This window comes from Ranitomeya variabilis, chromosome 3 (genome assembly GCF_051348905.1).
Source record: "Ranitomeya variabilis isolate aRanVar5 chromosome 3, aRanVar5.hap1, whole genome shotgun sequence".
Lineage (NCBI taxonomy): Eukaryota > Metazoa > Chordata > Amphibia > Anura > Dendrobatidae > Ranitomeya > Ranitomeya variabilis.
The window spans coordinates 723,175,881-723,194,342 of NC_135234.1; the positions used below are offsets into that span (position 1 = coordinate 723,175,881).

The 18,462-nt window shown below is 45.7% G+C and overlaps 1 protein-coding gene across 1 annotated transcript in view; it reads left to right on the forward strand.

Annotated features, from left to right (window-relative positions):
* The first annotated feature begins 382 nt into the window (after window positions 1–382).
* Window positions 383–18,462, forward strand: part of MPHOSPH8 (M-phase phosphoprotein 8) — a 42,925-nt gene continuing 24,845 nt past the window's right edge. Inside the window, exons 1-7 of the mRNA XM_077298359.1 lie at window positions 383–636; window positions 9,430–9,585; window positions 10,192–10,941; window positions 14,173–14,269; window positions 15,540–15,797; window positions 15,918–16,049; window positions 16,269–16,357. Of these exons, the coding sequence (XP_077154474.1) occupies window positions 478–636; window positions 9,430–9,585; window positions 10,192–10,941; window positions 14,173–14,269; window positions 15,540–15,797; window positions 15,918–16,049; window positions 16,269–16,357 (1,641 nt within the window). The 5' untranslated portion in view covers window positions 383–477. The remainder of the gene's footprint in view (window positions 637–9,429; window positions 9,586–10,191; window positions 10,942–14,172; window positions 14,270–15,539; window positions 15,798–15,917; window positions 16,050–16,268; window positions 16,358–18,462) is intronic.

The following is an 18,462-nucleotide window of genomic DNA, read 5'->3' on the forward strand; positions in this document are numbered from 1 at the left end:
ACAGTGAATCAAGCTTAATGCATGGCTTCGTGTATGTACCACGTGTAGTGTGTACAGACGGGGGGCAGCCATACTGTACGGAAAGACCCCCTCCACCTTACAGGACTACTGAGTACTGACTACTGAGGGCCGTAGCAACAAACGCATGCGCAGAAGGTAGCAGACGGTCACGCGCGCTCTAGGACTCCCTGGGATTGCCTGAAGTTACCTTACAATAGACTCCGCCCCTCTCACCATACCCTGCAGCAATTGGCTACTCCTTTCATATCAGGAGTCTACAGTATCCAATCAGATTTCACCATATTTGACCGCAAACTGTCTCTCTCTATCCTATTGGATACTATAGCAACGGTAAACCCCACCTATCCTGATGGTGCGCTGTGATTGGTGGAGAGCGCCACCCTTTCGGGACGTATCGGGGAGGTGTGTGTGGCGCAGGAGGATTTTCCTGTTGTCGTCTACCTAACTCGAGCCATCATGGCGGAGTTTGCGGGACGTGATGGCAATGGTGGTGGCAGCCAGGGAGGCGAGCTGGAAAATGCCGGAGCGGGGACCGACAAGATGGAGGGGGCGGAGAGCGAGGACGAGGAGGACGTGTTCGAGGTGGAGAGTATCCTGGACTCCAAGACTGAGGAGGTGAGGGGAGCGGGCTGTGTGGAGAGTCCGCCGCCGTGGACATCGTCACTGCGACCCCCAGCATTCCCGGGAGCTCTCCCCAGAGCGTGAGGGGGGAAGGGGGGCATGGCCTCAGCTGGAGGTCGGGGCTCGGGCCCTGAGGCTCGGGGGCCCTGTCCGCCCAGCTTTGGTTTTGTTTTTTGTTTTTTTCCCCTCACAGCCAGAAATGATCACTTTTTTTTTTTTTTTTTTTTTTTTTTTTATAAAATATATATTTTCTCCTCCTGTTTTGGGGTCCGAGCTGCAGTTGTTCCATTAGTGCCACTTTTGGGTTCCTGTGTATTTCTGATCCCTTTTTTCTTTTTTTTTTTTTTTTTTTTTTTAGAGGCCGAAGTCGCCTTTAAAAACAGCGATTCTGTCAGATTTTTTTGGGGGGGATTCTAAATCTGTAACAAATGTGCTTTGTTGTGTTTTATTTTTTTATTGTTTATGTTTCTGAAAAACGGGGGTGACTGATAATAAAGAAGTAATGTAAATATTTGTCACTGTTGCGTTATTAGTCTGGGTGACTGTCAGTATTGTAGTGTGTTGTATAATTAATGCTCCCCAGGCTTCCCATTGTCGCTCTTAAAGGGGTTGTTTGGCCTTGTGCTATAAGTCTGCAGTGACTGCAGACTGGTGAATCCTCGCATTGCGCACTTGTTTGCGGTCAGGATTCTGTCGGGGGTGTGGCCACAAGTAGGTGATTTGCATACACGCTGACTGTGTCCGACTTAACTCAGTGCAAGTGTATTGATGTGGCCTGGAATATGCAGATCGCATGCTTGTGGTCACGTGACCTCTTGCTAGTAGCACCGGACAATCTTCCTACCTCGCATTGTGCGCGATGCGAGAGTTCACAAGTCTGCATCACTTAGAGGGTCCTTCTGGCTGGTAGTGTAAGACCAGACAACCCCTTTAAATACGCTTTCGTGATTGACGTGGCATGTAAAAGGTTAAACGGCTCTGATTGGTTCCCGTGGTGCAGCCCCTGAGCCCCTCTCCATAAGGTCAGCTGGGAGCTCTGGATGTAGCGGGGTCTGCCCGGGGTGGGGGGTTTCTCGTCTGCAGATTGGTTATGTCTGCCCACTTTCTCCTGGCTGGTGAGATACTTCCTGCAGAGGCTTTACAGGTGATGGCGTCTCATGGTGCTGAGTATCTGTGTTGTCACATTCAGTGCCAGTGTAAACACTGAAGAGGGCGCCACTTATCCACCGCTATCTGATGCTAGGATCTGACACACTGGATGTAGGGGCACCACATGGTTATGCGAGCCCCTTTATCTCCTTTACCAATGGCACTAAGGAGTTATCGTGCCACCTCTAAAACTGCCCAGACAACTGTATGAGTAGTAACACCCTCCCCCCATTGCTTCTAGTTCTTCTCTCCCCCAAAAACTTATTAACATTGACATGGGATCACTGCAGCCAATCGCTGGCTTTAGTGCTGATTTGTCAGTGATTGGCTGCAGAGGTCACATGTCCATGTCAACAAGTTCTCTCCGGACCATGGACACCCGGGAAGTGACAGAGCAGGAGCTGCGGGGGACCGGTAAGGCGAGCATTACTGTCGCCATTATGTTGTTGCATTGGAAACCTTATCTTCTGTAAATCTGTATTAGGTGGCTGGACAACCACTTTAACATGTCCGCGCTGAGTATCCGGATCAGCAGGTAGAAATGGAGGCAGTGATGTATCCTGCAGACTGTCGGCTCGTGTGTCTGAGCAGCAGGAGGCGCTCTTGCACCGGTTGTTGCAGGGAGGGTGGCTTATATGTTACGTGTGGTATCGCAGAGATGATACTGGAAACATTGCTTCTGGGTAAGCGCTGCCATATGGCGGCACACAGAACGACCGTGACGGTGCAGTGTGAAGCCATACGGCCCCCAGTGTATCTGTGTCTTCTCCTCGGACTTTGCCTCCATTTTATCTGACCCATACATAGCACCGTATGCAGACACACAGATGATCCTGCAGAAAGCGTGTGTTAATGGCACCCAGGACCGATTCATCAGGTCTGGGCGACACTGGAACATTTTTAGCGCTGCTGATGTTAAATATTTATCAGCTGTGGAACAAAGCGAAACATTCAGGTGTATGCAAGTGGGTTGGTTGCATCAGCAGAGGTACAGAAAGGCGCAGTGTAGCCTCGGCCCAACAGGTCCAAAACCATGAACCGCTGCCATGTCAGCAGATTGCCGCTAGTGTACGTAAGCAAGAAAGCCTCTACTCTCCATCCAGCATGTCTGCTCTCCCAAGATGGAGGAGATAATTTTATTTATTTATTTTTAAACATGGCTTTGATTGGAATATAAAATATCAAATGTCTACTCGTGATCATTTAATTTTTACCGGTGCAGTGCTTCAATAGTGTGGAAAGCATCCACCCTGCACCCAGGCAGAACATGTGGGCACCTTCAACTGGGGTCTTTACGGGTCTGTTGGCACTTTCTGTTGGTGTCTGCGTGGGTCTGTTGGGCACTTTATAGCAGGGTCTGCGCTGGTCTGTCGGGCACTTTATAGCAGGGTCTGTGCTGGTCTGTTGGGCACGGTCTATTGGGGTCTGCACAGATCTGTTGGGATCTGTGTGGGTGTATCAGAATGGTATATTGGGCCCTTTCTATTGGGGCCTGTGCAGGTATATTGGGCACTTTCTTTTGGGGTTTGCATGGGTCTATTGGCCACTTTCTAGCAGGCTCTTTTCACTGGTCTGACGGGAACTTTCCATTGGGGGCTTGCCCAGACCTAGCGCGCACTTTTCAGAGGGGCCATGCTCGGGTCTTGCCTCCCAAGCTCTGCACTCTGCAGCGACCATCAGGTTGTGGTCTGACGTGCTGCCCGGAGGCTTGTTTCCATACAAATCCTTTGTGTGTGATGTGTAAACACTGCACCGCTTCCACCTGACGGGAACTGACTCTGCCCCCGGCGCAAGTCACACAGTGACAATATGAAGCTGCCTAAAGCTAAGACACCTAGGGAAGGGTCCTCAGGGTACACACAGATCAGTATTCTGTATTTTCTCATTACCTTTAGAAGTTTGACAGGTTCCCTTTAAAGGGAACCTATCACCCCGTTTTTTAAAGATTAGATAAAAATAGTGTGAAATAGGGGCAGAGCTGGGCTTTACATTACTGCCTTTTTGGTGCCTTTACACCCCCGTTAGGCTGCCGAAATACCTTTTGTGAAGTGGCCGTTTTCTGCTGTCACTCAAGTTGGTCAGGTCGGATGGGCGTGGTCACAGCGCTGTTTCTCCCCCAGATCAGGCTCATCATTACGTTGGTGGCGTAGTGGTGTGCGCATGTCCAAAGAGAAGATCCACTGCCCAGGAGATTCAAAACAGCGCGGTCTTCGCTATTCGCCGTTTACCGGTGGGCGCGGCCATCTTTCCTGTGGCCGCGCGTGCGCAGATGGAGCGCTCTGCTGCCCGGGGCTTCAGGAAAATGGCCGCGGGATTCCGCGCGTGCGCAGATGGAGATCGCGGCGGCCATTTTCCTGAAGCCCCGGGCAGCAGAGCGCTCCATCTGCGCACGCGCGGCCACAGGAAAGATGGCCGCGCCCACCGGTAAACGGCGAATAGCGAAGACCGCGCTGTTTTGAATCTCCTGGGCAGTGGATCTTCTCTTTGGACATGCGCACACCACTACGCCACCAACGTAATGATGAGCCTGATCTGGGGGAGAAACAGCGCTGTCACCACGCCCATCCGACCTGACCAACTTGAGTGACAGGACAAAACGGCCACTTCACAAAGGTATTTCGGCAGCCTAACGGGGGTGTAAAGGCACCAAAAAGGCAGTAATGTAAAGCCCAGCTCTGCCCCTATTTCACACTATTTTTATCTAATTTTTAAAAAACGGGGTGATAGGTTCCCTTTAAATCCAAGTACATAGTTCTGCTCCCAGCTAAGAATTTGTTGCAATTGTATCCACTTCATAGCTGCCTGCTATGGCTTGTTAGGCTCCATTCACACATCAGTTACATCCATATTAAATGGTCCGTTTTCTCTCTCTCGTCATCTGATTTTAATCTGTTTTTTGAGGGGGAGGGGGGGTATAACTGGATCAAGGAGACTGAGAACTTTTGATGTATTGACTCCCAATAGTCATCCGTGTCTCGAAGATCCCTGCAGACTTCAATGGTCGGGTCTGATCCACAAAAGGAATGAGTATAGGACCTGCTCTGGGTCTCGCCAACCCTAATTTAAAACTGATATGTGTACGGATCCATTAAATTCTATGGGTCCGTGGGGGGGAAAAAAGGGCCGCACTAGGATGTGTCACATGGCTATGTGAATGTAGCCTAGGCGGAAAGCTTTTCCTTCTTACACCTCCTTAAGGTACCGTTACACTAAACGACTTACCAACGATCACGACCAGCGATACGACCTGGCCGTGATCGTTGGTAAGTCGTTGTGTGGTCGCTGGGGAGCTGTCACACATAACGAGATTGTTAGCGGGACCGTTTCTATGTCACCAAAAGCGTGACGTTGCAACGATATCGTTAACGATATCGTTATGTGTGACTCAGCCCTTAGGCCCATGATCAGTTCAGCTGAGCATGCATGTCTTCTCAATGGGGAGTTTGCGTCTCTAAAGGCTGAGTCACACATAATGATATCGTTGCAACGTCACACTTTTGGTGACGTAAGCAATGATCCCGCTAACGATCTCGTTATGTGTGACAGCGACCAACGATCAGGCCCCTGCTGGGAGATCGTTGGTCGATGGGCATGATCAGGACCTTTTTTTGGTCACTGATCACCTGCTGTCCATCCCTGGATCAGCGTGTGTGACGCCGATCCAGCGATGTGTTCACTTGTAACCAGGGTAAACATCGGGTTACTAAGTGCAGGGCCGCGCTTAGTAACCCGATATTTACCCTGGTTACCATTGTAAAAGTAAAAAAAACAAAAACCAGTACATACTCACATTCTGATGTCTGTCATGTCCCCCGGCGTCCACAGGGTTGACTGTGTCAGCGCCGGCCGTAAAGCAGAGCACAGCGGTGACGTCACCGCTGTGCTCTGCTTTACAGCCGGCGCTGACACATTCAGTGCAGGGAAGCTCTCAGCAGCAGCGTGTGCATTACCAGCGCTCCTGCCGAAAGCAGTTTTAACCCTGTGGACGCCGGGGGACGTGACAGACATCAGAATGTGAGTATGTACTGTTTTTTTTTTTTTTTTTACTTTTACAATGGTAACCAGGGTAAATATCGGGTTACTAAGCACGGCCCTGCACTTAGTAACCCGATGTTTACCCTGGTTACCCGGGTGCTGCAGGGGGACTTCGGCATAGTTGAAGACAGTTTCAACGATGCCAAAGTCGTTCCCCTGATCGTTGGTCGCTGGAGAGAGCTGTCTGTGTGACAGCTCCCCAGCGACCACACAGCGACGCTGCAGCGATCAGCATCGTTGTCTGTATCGCTGCAGCGTCGCTGTGTGAGACGGGGCCTTAAGATGGATCTCATTCATGTTACATAAATGTCGACCAAACATCTAATGTGTACATGTGCGAGCTAAACACACAGGAGCAAGCGGTCATGTCAGCCTGGAGTCCTCTCTAATGTGCAGGAGACTGGGTGTAGTTGTACAGCTTATCCGCAGGAAGAGATCTGTTATAGAAAGCTTGGGGGACTATAATGTCCTGCTGGAGGTCCACACGCTACTGGACGGTAGGGTAGAAAATTCTAGAGAACCAGTGGTGAAACGACTACTCCTAGTACTTATTGGCAATCATATGTTGTCAATGCATGCTGAGAGTTGTAGTTGTGCAGTACTCCCCTTAGCCTAGCGGTTACTTTTGTCAGATCTTGTCCTCTGGTTTATTTATGGCCCTTATGTCAGCGGAGGGGAGGGCTTCTGGAGATCGGCAGCTGACAACCCAGCCGTCCTTGCCGTTTCATAGGTTCTCTGGTGATGCACCAATATTGACACGTGAGGCATCTGGTTTCACATGAATGTCCGAGGACGGCTTTCTTCTCTGCATGACTTGTGTTTGCAGTTCACACACTCCATTATCACACAAGCAGTTGTGGTAAGAGAAGGTTCACTGGGTGTATGAAGTTCTGACCTCTGTCGAGGAGCAACAGGACCTACTATGGGGACTTGTGCTCGGCTGGATAGTCACTCTGCAGTTGTGGTCGTAATTGTGGTCAGTCGCTGTGGTGGAACAATGTAAAGCTGATAGACGAAAAAATCCCTGGACCTTTATGGGCCAAAATAATGTTGCTCAGATAGTGTATGGGTCCAATCCATTATATAGCGTTTACACTAGTGATGAGTGAACGTCCTCCGATAAGGTGTCATGCTCAGGTGCTAACAGTGTCTTCGGCGTGCTCGAAAAATATGGTCAAGTCCCCGCGACTGCATGTCTCACGGCTGTTAGACAGCAGCGACACACGCAGGGATTGCCTGTTTGTTAGACAGCTGCAACACGTTCAGATATTGCCTAACAGCCACCTGCAGCCACGGGGACTCAAACATATTACTCGAGCACGCCGAAGACACTCTGTTAGCACCCGGGCATGCTGGAATAATGCCTTATCTACTTAACCCATAGAGAAAGATCAAGTCCACACAAAAGGGAGCACCACAACCATGTGTAAAAAATACAAAATCTTTTATTAGTAAGCTTTTACAAAAAATAATGCAACACACAAAAAAGATACATCACACAGAAAAAAGGATAAAAACATTAAAAGTGCAGCAACAGCACAAATCTTGTACAAAAGTCATATCCTAATATGATAATATAGGAAAAGAGTGACAACCCACATCCCCAACTACTCCAGCATGGTCATACAGTACAATGTAATGGCACTTTATAGTGTTGTGTTGTTTTGATCTGTGAACCATGTATATATAACTAATTGTTTTTGTATACTAAGCACATTGTATATGGTTATACCACAGGCCATTACATTGTACTGTATGACCATGCTGGAGTTTTTCTGTGTGATGTAGCTTTTTTTTGTGTGTTGCATTATTTTTTGTAAAAGCTTACTAATAAAAGATTTTGTATTTTTTACACATGGTTGTGGTGCTCCCTTTCGTGTGGACTTGATCTTTCTCTATGGGTTAAGTTACTATGTTTCCAAGTCCACGGTGAGCCCCAACAGTGTTATATTTAGCGGTGCCCTCCGCCCTCATGAATTTAGAACGCCTTATCTGAGCGCGTTCGCTCATCACTAGTTTGCGCCATTGTTCTGGGGTTTGTTTTCACCTTTTTGACATTTACTTCTTTTATTTATTTATTTTTAGCCTTTTTTTTGTAAAGTCTATTTCATTGCTATATTCGCCATTGTAGGCAGAGTTTGAGGGTCAAGGTGTTTTCAGCCGATCCATCAGTTGCAACTTAGTAAAAGATTGCAACATTTTTATGAACCACGTGCGCTAGTTTAAAGAATTTGTTGTAAAAAAAAAAAAAAGTCAATAAGCACTTCGAGACGAAAAAAAAATCTGGCAAATTTTTCAGTTGGGCCCTTTGTGTTGTAAGGCTCTGTTTACACTTTTTCTGGAATTCTTCTGGAATATAGCAGTGCATGTTAACCATTTTTAACTGTATAGGAAAATGAGTAGACCATACTTTCCGCACAATAAAATATATGGTGATACAGCCCACTCTTGGCATACGCTGAGCTTATGGGGGACTATGCATATGTACAGCACGTGTGCCGGGGGCTTTCCTGTCCCACAAAGCAAGCATATACCGTAAGGGGAAAAACAAAGCTTGATTTTTATTTTTTAATTGTTTTATGGTTCTCCTTGAATTCGCATAGATCTCATCATCTGGTAAGAACTGGATAAAGAGAATGACAGGCCTTAGTGACAAGGGCTAGAGAGGGGCGCAGGAAACAGAGGAGCACTGTTATCTCACCCAGCTGCTGGGTGATTAACATGCAGCGCTGCTGTCAGTCTCCTGCAGTCGGCGGGAACCTGCAGTGTCGAGAACGTCCGCCCAACAACCGCCCCCGTTACATGAGATTCAGCACAATTGTGCATTACCTCCATCTCCTCCTCTCTACGGCTTTTATACCTCATCCCTTGTGTGTCCAATTTTTGTCTGCAGATGTCCTAATTTATTCCTCCTCCTCTACAGGGAAAACATCCGGTGCGGTGCGCTAGATCAGTGCGCTGTGTGATTCAGAGTTCATTCACTGTACGAATGCTTCATCCATAGATGATCTTTATAGTATGTGATATGTAAGATTTGGAGCGTCGTCTCCCTCTCTACAGTTCCACAACTTCTGATTAAGGCTACTTTCACACTAGCGTTAACTGCATTCCGTCACAATGCGTCTTTTTGCCGAAAAAACGCATCCTGCAAAAGTGTTTGCAGGATGCGTTTTTTCACCATTGATTTACATTAAGCGACGCATTGTGACGGATTGCCACACGTTGCACCCGTCGTGCGACGGATGCGTCGTGCAGTGGCGGACCGTCGGGAGCAAAAAACGCTACATGTAACGTTTTTTGCTTACGACGGTCCGCTTTTTCCGACCGCGCATGCGCGGCAGGAACTCCGCCCCCACTTCCCCGCACCTCACAATGGGGCAGCGAATGCGCTGGAAAAATGCATCCGCTGCCCCCGTTGTGCGGTGGAGACAACGCTAGCGTCGGGAACGTCGGCCCGACGCACAGCGACGGGCTGAGCCCGACGCTAGTGTGAAAGTAGCCTAAGACATTTTATCCCAAACATTTAATTTACTGTTTTGTTTATTTTACTGAATTGCTTTCATTCTTTTTTTTTTTTTTTTCTTACCCACTTTTTTCTTACAGGGAGAAGTGTTGTACCGTGTTCGCTGGAAAGGCTATGATTCTGACGGAGATACCTGGGAACCAGAGGCCCATCTGGATGACTGTAAAGAAGTTCTTCTTGAGTTTAGACGGAAACAGGCGGAAATTAAGCAGAAAGCTGCCAAGAAGGAGGCGCTGGTAAATGATAGTGATAGAACGGGAGTCTGTCGACTGTGTCAAAGCAACCACAGGTCCTTGTCAGGGACTTTGTATTTGGAGGAGGTGAAACTTCAGCTCAGACCTGTCAATCCATGCCATAGGAGCGGAGCAAGCTGGTAAAACTGTGGGAGGGAGCGTGCTTGAGGACCGCTGAGCCCTGCCCGCGGTTCTCTGAGCCCACCATTTACATATGCACAAAACTCTCCTGACTATTGATTAAAGTGCATGAGCTTACAAGGCCTTAATATGAATTTTGGAGCTGACAGACTCCCTTTAATTGCAGTGTGTTGACGAAGTTTGTCCTTGGGGGTAGATAAATGGTTGCTCCAAAGTAACCTTTAATTTGCAACAATGTAACACTGACCGGTCTTCTCTTTGAAAATGTTCTATTTGATTACTTGACGTTTTCATTCAGTGCAAACCCATATAAGTTTTTTTTTTTTTGTTTTGTTTTTTAATGCTGGCATAGCTAAATGATTTTGGAGGTGCTTGTTCTGTCGTCATGTGACCGGTTAATGGTCGGCATTAATACTGTGTGACCTGACTTGTTATCCTTTATTTTTTTTCCTTCTTAACACTCTATAGCCGAAATTGAGTGATCTTTTTGATGCGGAATCTGACAGTGACTCTCAACAGGGGAATACAGATGAGTCTATTCAGAAAAAGAAGAAAAAATCAAAGGATGAAGAAGATAAGAAGCTACAGGAGGATTTAAAGAAGAAGTCAAAATCTGGAAAAAGCAAGGAAAAGTCAAGGACTGAGGCAGAGCCATCCGAAAACCAACTTGTTGACTCCAAGCCAAAGAAAAGGTTGTCGGAAAGCTCTGAGGACCTGAGTAGCAAGAAGCCCAAAAAGGAAGAGAAGAAATCCAAAAAGGAGGACAATAAGGATGGTAAAGTGAAGGCTGTAGATGAACTTAAAGAGAAAAAAATGAAAAAGGTTTCTGAACTGGAGCAGACTGAAAAAGTGGGGTCTCCAAAACCGGAGGTAAATGCCAAGAGCGTAAGTAGTGAAGTTCTCGTAGATGATGGAGATAGGCAGGATCAAGATGAGGCTGTGAAAAGCCAGGAGATGGTGGCAGAGGAACCAGCCACTGTATTGACTATGGACATGGATGTAGATGACATAAAATTGAAGAAAAAGAAAAAGAAACACAAGAGAAAAGCTGAAAAAGACAATGGCAAAAAGGCAATGTTTGATGAAACCCACGTGGAGAAAAAGAGTTTCAAGAAGCAAAAGTCTGTCGATAAGGTGAAGGAGCCAGCTCCGATTCCAAAGAGCGCTAGACCAAGTAGTGAAGAAAAGACCCGGAAATCGGTTGACTCCTTGAAAGAGGTATGTGTAACAATTACCAGCGTCCTTAAATTAAATCTGTGAGTAGGTTTTTGCTATGCAATATGAAGACAGCAGGAGATAGAGAGGCCGATACATAGAATTCCGGGATGTGTCACTTGTCAAAGTGCTGCTGTTATTTACTAACAACTAAGGCTACTTTCACACTAGCGTTAACTGCATTACGTCGCAAATCCGTTTTTTGCCGAAAAAACGGATGCGTCAAAAAAAGTGAAAAACGTATGCCACGCATACAGCATTTCGACGGATCCGTCGCAAATCCGCTAAACGTTTCCGTCAAATACTGGATGCGTTGCATACGTTGCATCCGTTTTTACCATCCGTAGCATCCGTTTTTACGACGGATCCGTTTTTAAAATGGGAGGCTCCCAAATTTGATTGGTTACTGGAAAATATGGAAAACTATATAGTTACTGTTTTTACAGCCCATCTTTGAGGGTTTTAGTTTTGTGGGAGCGATGGAAGGTGTTCTTGTGAGGATTGCTAGTTTGGTTACCGACGTTATCTTTGAGACGAATCGCCTGGATATCATAGTGCGGGAGAAGGAGGCGGCAGCGGAAAGACGTAGGATGCTTCTGCAGCAACGGAGACGGAGACGACTGTGGATTCATCCGATTAATGAACTACGGATGATGATAAAGGGATCCAGACCCTAACCCTACCCCTAACCTCACACCTAACCGTTTAATGAACATTTTCTGACAGTCATAGTGCCACGTATTTCAGTGCCACGTACTATAAATACTATGACTACGTGGTTATACGTGGCACTGAAAAATCGTGGCATTTACGTGAAATACGTGGCACTTAAATACGTGGCACTTAAATACGTGGCACTTAAATACGTGGCACTTAAATACGTGGCACTTAAATACGTGGCACTTAAATACGTGGCACTTAAATACGTGGCACTTAAATACGTGGCACTTAAATACGTGGCACTTAAATACGTGGCACTTAAATACGTGGCACTTAAATACGTGCCACGTATATACGTGGCCATATATGTGGGGTTGAAGGCCCAGGCCAGGTTTATATAGATTTGGGGGTGTCTGGCCAATTGGCAACAAAATCCAGCTTCTGAGCATGCTCAGTGTAAAAAAACGTATTGCAGCGCTGCATTGCGTCTTACGACGTGTCCCGACGCATCCGTCGCTCATAGGCTTCCATTATAGCCAACGACGCATGCCGCAGGATGCGTCGCGACACGTTTTTTAGGCGGAGACAAAAAAACGCTACAAGCAACGTTTTTTGCCGACGACGTATCGCCAAATTTCGACGCATCCGTCGTACGACGTATGCCAATCCGTCGCAATACGTCGCCAATACAAGTCTATGGGGAAAAAACGCATCCTGCAAACACTTTTGCAGGATGCGTTTTTTCTGAAAAAAGACGTTTTGAGACGGTTTGCAGTTAACGCTAGTGTGAAAGTAGCCTAAGAGACTAACATTGCCAGACTATTCCGGAAACGCCCCCTCTTGTGATAAGCAGCTCACTGTCTATGGACATTGTATGTACAGAGCCTGGTGTGGGCGGGATTAGCTGTGATGTGGGCGGGGCAGCTTCCTCAGCTCTGCTTCATTCGAAATCTAAAAACTGATGGTGGCAGAACAGCTACACTCAGTAATGTGAGTGATACATCGTTGGATTCAGCTTCACTTTGCCTACATCAGGCTGCTCTCAGATGAGGTAGAAAACCATTTTAAAGGGAAACTATAGAGGCATTTATGGGTCATAGCCATGTGAGAAGCCAAACATGCCCAACAGGTTCATGACCCATGTTTGGGAGCCATCAGCTACCACTTTCATTCTCTTTGGTCGATATCATACCATGCCGTTCTTTCCATTGAATGCTTCCAAGAGTCAATGACATCAAGGCATACCCCTATTCTTGTTTAAAGCAGTAGGTTTTCTTTGGTTACACCCAGACCGCTGACTGGTTTTGGCACTGCCCTAAGTACTACAGTTTTACTGTGCATTATTTCTTGCAAGACTTCTTTTATGGCTTTCTCATCCTCCTCCTGTCACCAAAACTCCCCACATCAGCAGAGAAGCATTTATTTTTTTATTTTTCCTCAGTCCCACCTTAATCTAGTAATGAATAAATCAAGCAAATCCGTGTCCATAAATAACAATTCTGACACTTCAAATGGCTAAACAACAAAAAACCAGACCAGTAGGAGTAGCTGGACGGAAGAAGAGGCTTATTATGAATACATAAAACAAGGTAAAATTGAAAAAACATTAAAAATAAGCACAAAGCAGTTATAAACCGAGTAGCCTGTAGGGGGAACCCCAGCACTATACAACCAAAAATATAAAGACTATAAATCAGGTGTCCGAACCCTATTACAGGATAAAAATCCTAAGTGAATGGATACACGTAGTTTGTGCAATAGGAAAAAATCACATATACCACAAATCATGGAGATAACAATAGCTGGTGAAAATATGGGTCCATAAATAAAGCGCTGTGAATAGGGAACAGGTGCAGCCAGTGGAATGCATTATGCAAGGTAAGTACCTAACAAAATAGAATAAGAGGTGTAAATATCATCCCCTGACAAGTCTGCATCTTCAAACAAAAGGTGAGGCTGTAATGAACCCCGTCTGAGGCTTAAATGAAAAGCCAAATGGAGAATGAATACCAATACCTTGTAAATACTGGGACTGGTGAAGGTGGCTAGTCCGGGTGTTCCCCCTTCACCCCGACGCGCATTTTGCCCTGAGCTTTTTCCGGGGGCGTGTCAAGGTGAGGAGGGATGGCCCTAACAGGAGCCAATGAAAATAAGAGAAAGGACTTACCAAGGGAGGAACCGATCATCCATCCGGAACCATCGGCGCATGACTCCATCCTCACACTCCTAGATAAAAGAGCACTTCCAGGATCGCGGTCGCTGGAACGTGCTCTTTCATCTTGGAGTGCGCGAGGATGGCGTCATGCGCTGATGGTTCCGGACGGACGATCGGCGCGTAGGTCTCTTCCGGCCAGCTATTCCTACTTGTCCGGTTTTTTGTTGCTTAATCTAGTAATGCAGACCCAGTTGGCTGTCTTTGGTAAAGCTGCTCCCATTAATGTACCCAGTAAGGCTTCCTTGTATATTTTGGTGGCCAGAATGAACTACTTTTCCTTGCAGTCGAGACTGAATTACGTGTTGTGTGCTTTTGTCACATTTTTGGGTTCTTACTTTTTACTTTGTACCTCCCACTAGAATAAAGAAATGAAAAAATCAGAGATGTCCAAAGACAAAGCCAAAAAGAAGCATGAAGCTGACAAAGATGCTCGAAAAGAGCCAAAGGTGGTGAAAAGTAAGTTTGCAGCCAGACACGTATTCTGAGTGTTTTAATTTTGGAAATAAATATTACAAAGAAAATTGTAAAGTCTTTTTTTTTTTTCTTCTTCTTCTTCTACTTGGGATTTTGGCATTGAAGAGGGCATCATCATTTTTTTTTTTTTTTTTAACCAGGCATTGCTCCATGTATTATGGTACTGCCACTCCGTCCCATTCACTTGAGTGACTCTTAAATCATCTGATCTGTAGGAGTGCCAGGAGTTGGATGCGAATCCATTTCCGAAATTCACGGGCCAAGTATGGACTGTGATGTCACTCTCCGTGGGTCTCCTGACTCAAACTCAACAGCCACATAGGTATATTTGAGGGTGTTGAGTTTGGTTCAGAAGACCCACAGTCTTGACTTGGATCATGTGTGTTGGATGTGTGAAACCAGTCTTTAAATCATCATCTCACAGATACCCCCTTTAAGAAAATTCCATCAACGCACCTTATATTTTGTATTTTGGTTTTTAATGGATGGAACAGTTTTAGTCTACTGTATCCTCTCTCTGCCGGAACCAACCCACGAATGCACCTATTAACAAAAGCCTTCTGCACATTTTATTTGAGCTTTATGTTTTTTTAATTTATAGAATACACCATCCATTTTTTTTTTTTTTATATATACTCTGTTCCTCCACAGTACAATGATATATCTAATGGATTAGTGCCACTCAATTCTCTCGTGTGCTAAGGCATAGAGTTAGTCTTTTCATTGCCCACATATCTAGTGACCCCTGACTTTCAGTTAGTAAGTAGTGCAGGTCATGTGACCAACATCCTGTTCTGTTCCCAGAAACTGAATAATCAGGCTACTGTTCTGGAGTGGGACTAAGGTATTTATTTTATTTTTTAGCTCACCATACGGTTCCATGAATATGGGCCTTTATATTTATTGCTAATTTATAAAGGTCTTTGCAAAAGTGTGTGGCTCACAAGGTAATTATGCAGAGCAGCCTAAAGACACGCCCTAGAGGATCCTGTGAGCCATTCCCCCACAGTAAAGACTCTAAATATTAGAAGTTAATAAAAAAGGCCCATAGCTCCAGAACCGTATAGTGGATTAGAAAAAAAAAAAACACAGAAAACTCATGGGCGCAATGGGAATAAAATAAGTCTGGTGAATGTATTTACAATGGCACCCAGAGGCAGGTGGCCATGGGCTATCTTACCTAGAGCATTTTAGTTCCTCAGGCTTGTTTGTAAAAGTGAAATTCAAATCTCATTTTTGATTGTCACGTTAGTTATCAAGGACCAGAAAACCACACATGATGCCTTCACAATATCTGCTGAAGAAAAGGAAGAGTTAATGGAGAGTACAAAGAAGAAGGAAGAGCCATCCTTTGACTACAGACTTCCAGAAGACTATAGAATGAAGGACATGAAATCAACTTTGAGAGACCGGAGAAGTACACAAGATGAGGCGGACTCATGGACATACGGAACATCGGAAGGAGATCAGGAGGTCATGGATCCCGTGTGTCACCTGCAGGATGGCTCGGGTAGGCAAACAGGCTGTTGGGATTTGTACATGAACCAGTGTCCACACACCCTTATGTTCTATTGTTTTTACATCCCCCGCTCTGACATAGTCTCTACCAGTACTATTCTGTGTATTGCAGGAGGGCTGGACAGCAGGCCCCTGGTTGTGGGTGTGGGAATGGACCTACAGTTGGAGTGGATGACCCTGGAGGATTTTCAGAGGCATCTTGATGGATCAGATGAAATCATCCCAAGAGACCCAATATCAAATAGTATGTTTTACCTAAGGAATTTTTGTTTTTTATATGTAAATTCACATTTAAGTTTCTTTTTGTGAGTCTCAAAATATGTACCAAAAGGGACTACGGCGCTCTGCATGGTCAGAGATGTCTGTACCTGGGAATTTCCATCCTGGTGCAAGCCGAGGAAGTGAAGGAGTATGGTAATGGATTCTCATGAACTTTTTTTTTTTTTTTCTATTTAATTATAAGGTGCATTGAAAGAAGCAGTGAAAAATGGCGACTACTTGACTGTAAAATATGCACTTAAATCCAATGAGGAGTATAACTTGGACCAGGAGGTAAGGTTTTATTTGTACTTGTTACAGCCGTACATTTATCTGTTGTTTTTTTTTTTTTTTTTTTTGAGTGGTCTGGTCATCATGATTTGTATTAACCCTTTCACGCTATGGCCATTTTCCTTTCCCTTTTTTTTTTTCTCCTTCCCTTCTTCCTAGAGCTGAGATTACTTGCACTTTTGAATGACGCCATTCATTTTACCACATATTGCACTGGAAGATGGGTTGAAATTGCAAATCAAAAAATACAATTTCACAAATGTTTTTTAGGTTTTTTATTTCCCACATTCACTATAGGTAAAACTGACTTGGCAATATGATTCTCCAGGTAAGTATGAGTACGCAGATACCAAACATGTATAGTGTTTTGGCTTTTTTTTTTTTTTTTTTTTTTTTAAGTTGTGAAACAAATTTTTGACACTTGTAACAGGAACGTTTTTTTGCTTTTGTCACCATTTCCCAAGACCAAGTAACATTTAAATTTTTTTGGTTATAAGGGGCTGTGTGAGGGCTTACCGTATTTTTCAAACTATATGACGCCTCGGCCATGAGAAGCACCTAGATTTTAGAGGAGGAAATTGTGGAAAAAAATTGAAGCAAATAAATGTGGTCAATTCTGTACTAATATACCCCATCCTGGTATGCATGGCCCCCTCATCCCCATCCTGGTATACATGGCCCCCTCATCCCCATCCTGGTATACATGGCCCCCTCATCCCCATCCTGGTATACATGGCCCCCTCATCCCCATCCTGGTATACATGGCCCCCTCATCCCCATCCTGGTATACATGGCCCCCTCATCCCCATCCTGGTATACATGGCCCCCTCATCCCCATCCTGGTATACATGGCCCCCTCATCCCTATCCTGGTATACATGGCCCCCTCATCCCTATCCTGGTATACATGCCCCCATCCCTATCCTGGTATAGCATGGCCCCCTTATCGTGGTATACATGGCCCCCTCATCCCTATCCTGGTATACATGCTCCCCATCCCTATCCTGGTACAGCATGGCCTCCTTATCTCTATCGTGGTAGGCATGGCCCTGGTCGATGGTGCTATAGATAGCCGTGCTAAAATCACGATCTCCTATGAACACTGTCGGAGGAGGAAGGTAATGACAGGCACGGGAGTCTTCCGCACACCCTCGGCGATCCGCAATCAGAAATCAGCTCATCAATTGTGAGCATTAAACAACTCGTGCCATTGTCATAGATTGACTGCAGGATTTAACAGGTTAACAGCCACGGGCAAAGCTCTTCTCCGACTGTGGCTGATAGAGGCACATAATTGCTAATTAAATCAGCCGTCATGTGTGGGGAAAAATGTGATTTCTGCTTGCAAGCTCACATCCAAGGCTGTAACATGGCATATGACGTAGATTTTGTATATTGTGAAGGGGTTAATGGCATTATGATATGCATACAACTTCAGAGTCGCCCAGTGATGTTAAATCACCAATGCCAATATATCAATGTGCTATTGGCTGTTGGCACAAGTGTCCTGTAGCCCTGTGCTGTCATGTAACCCTGTGCTAAAAGGAAAACGGACCTCATGCCTACCATCAGGAGGCGCTACCCATGTGCGGCATAGAGGAGTCTATTTCTGAGCTCTAGTGCATCACGAATTTGCATCCCAAGTTACAAATTGTTAATTTCGAAAGTAATTTTATTAATCACCAGTAGTCGGAATGATTTATTGTTAGTAACTTTGGGGGGCATCGGACCATGGGTATACGCAGTGCCACAAGGGGGGCGAGACGCTAGGTGAACAAAGTGTTGACTGTCTGTCCCCTGACATTAGGCAGCTGAACGTTAGCATCATGTTCACAGGAGGAAGATACAACTGGTGTCGGGTCGTGCTGTTTTTTTTTTTTTTTTTTTTTTAAGGTTTTGTGGTTGTTCCCCATGTTTCTCTTTACCTTGGGGAGGACACACTGTGCACTCCACAGTGATGCACCTCCCTACAGACCCCACATCCCTGCCAATCCCCTGAAGCTTCAGCGGTGTGCCTGCCGGTGACCACTCCATCGTGAGGGGTCACAGAAGGGGTAATCCAGCAAGCATTCAAAAACATCGTAGGGTGACTGTTATCGCTTAGCGCAG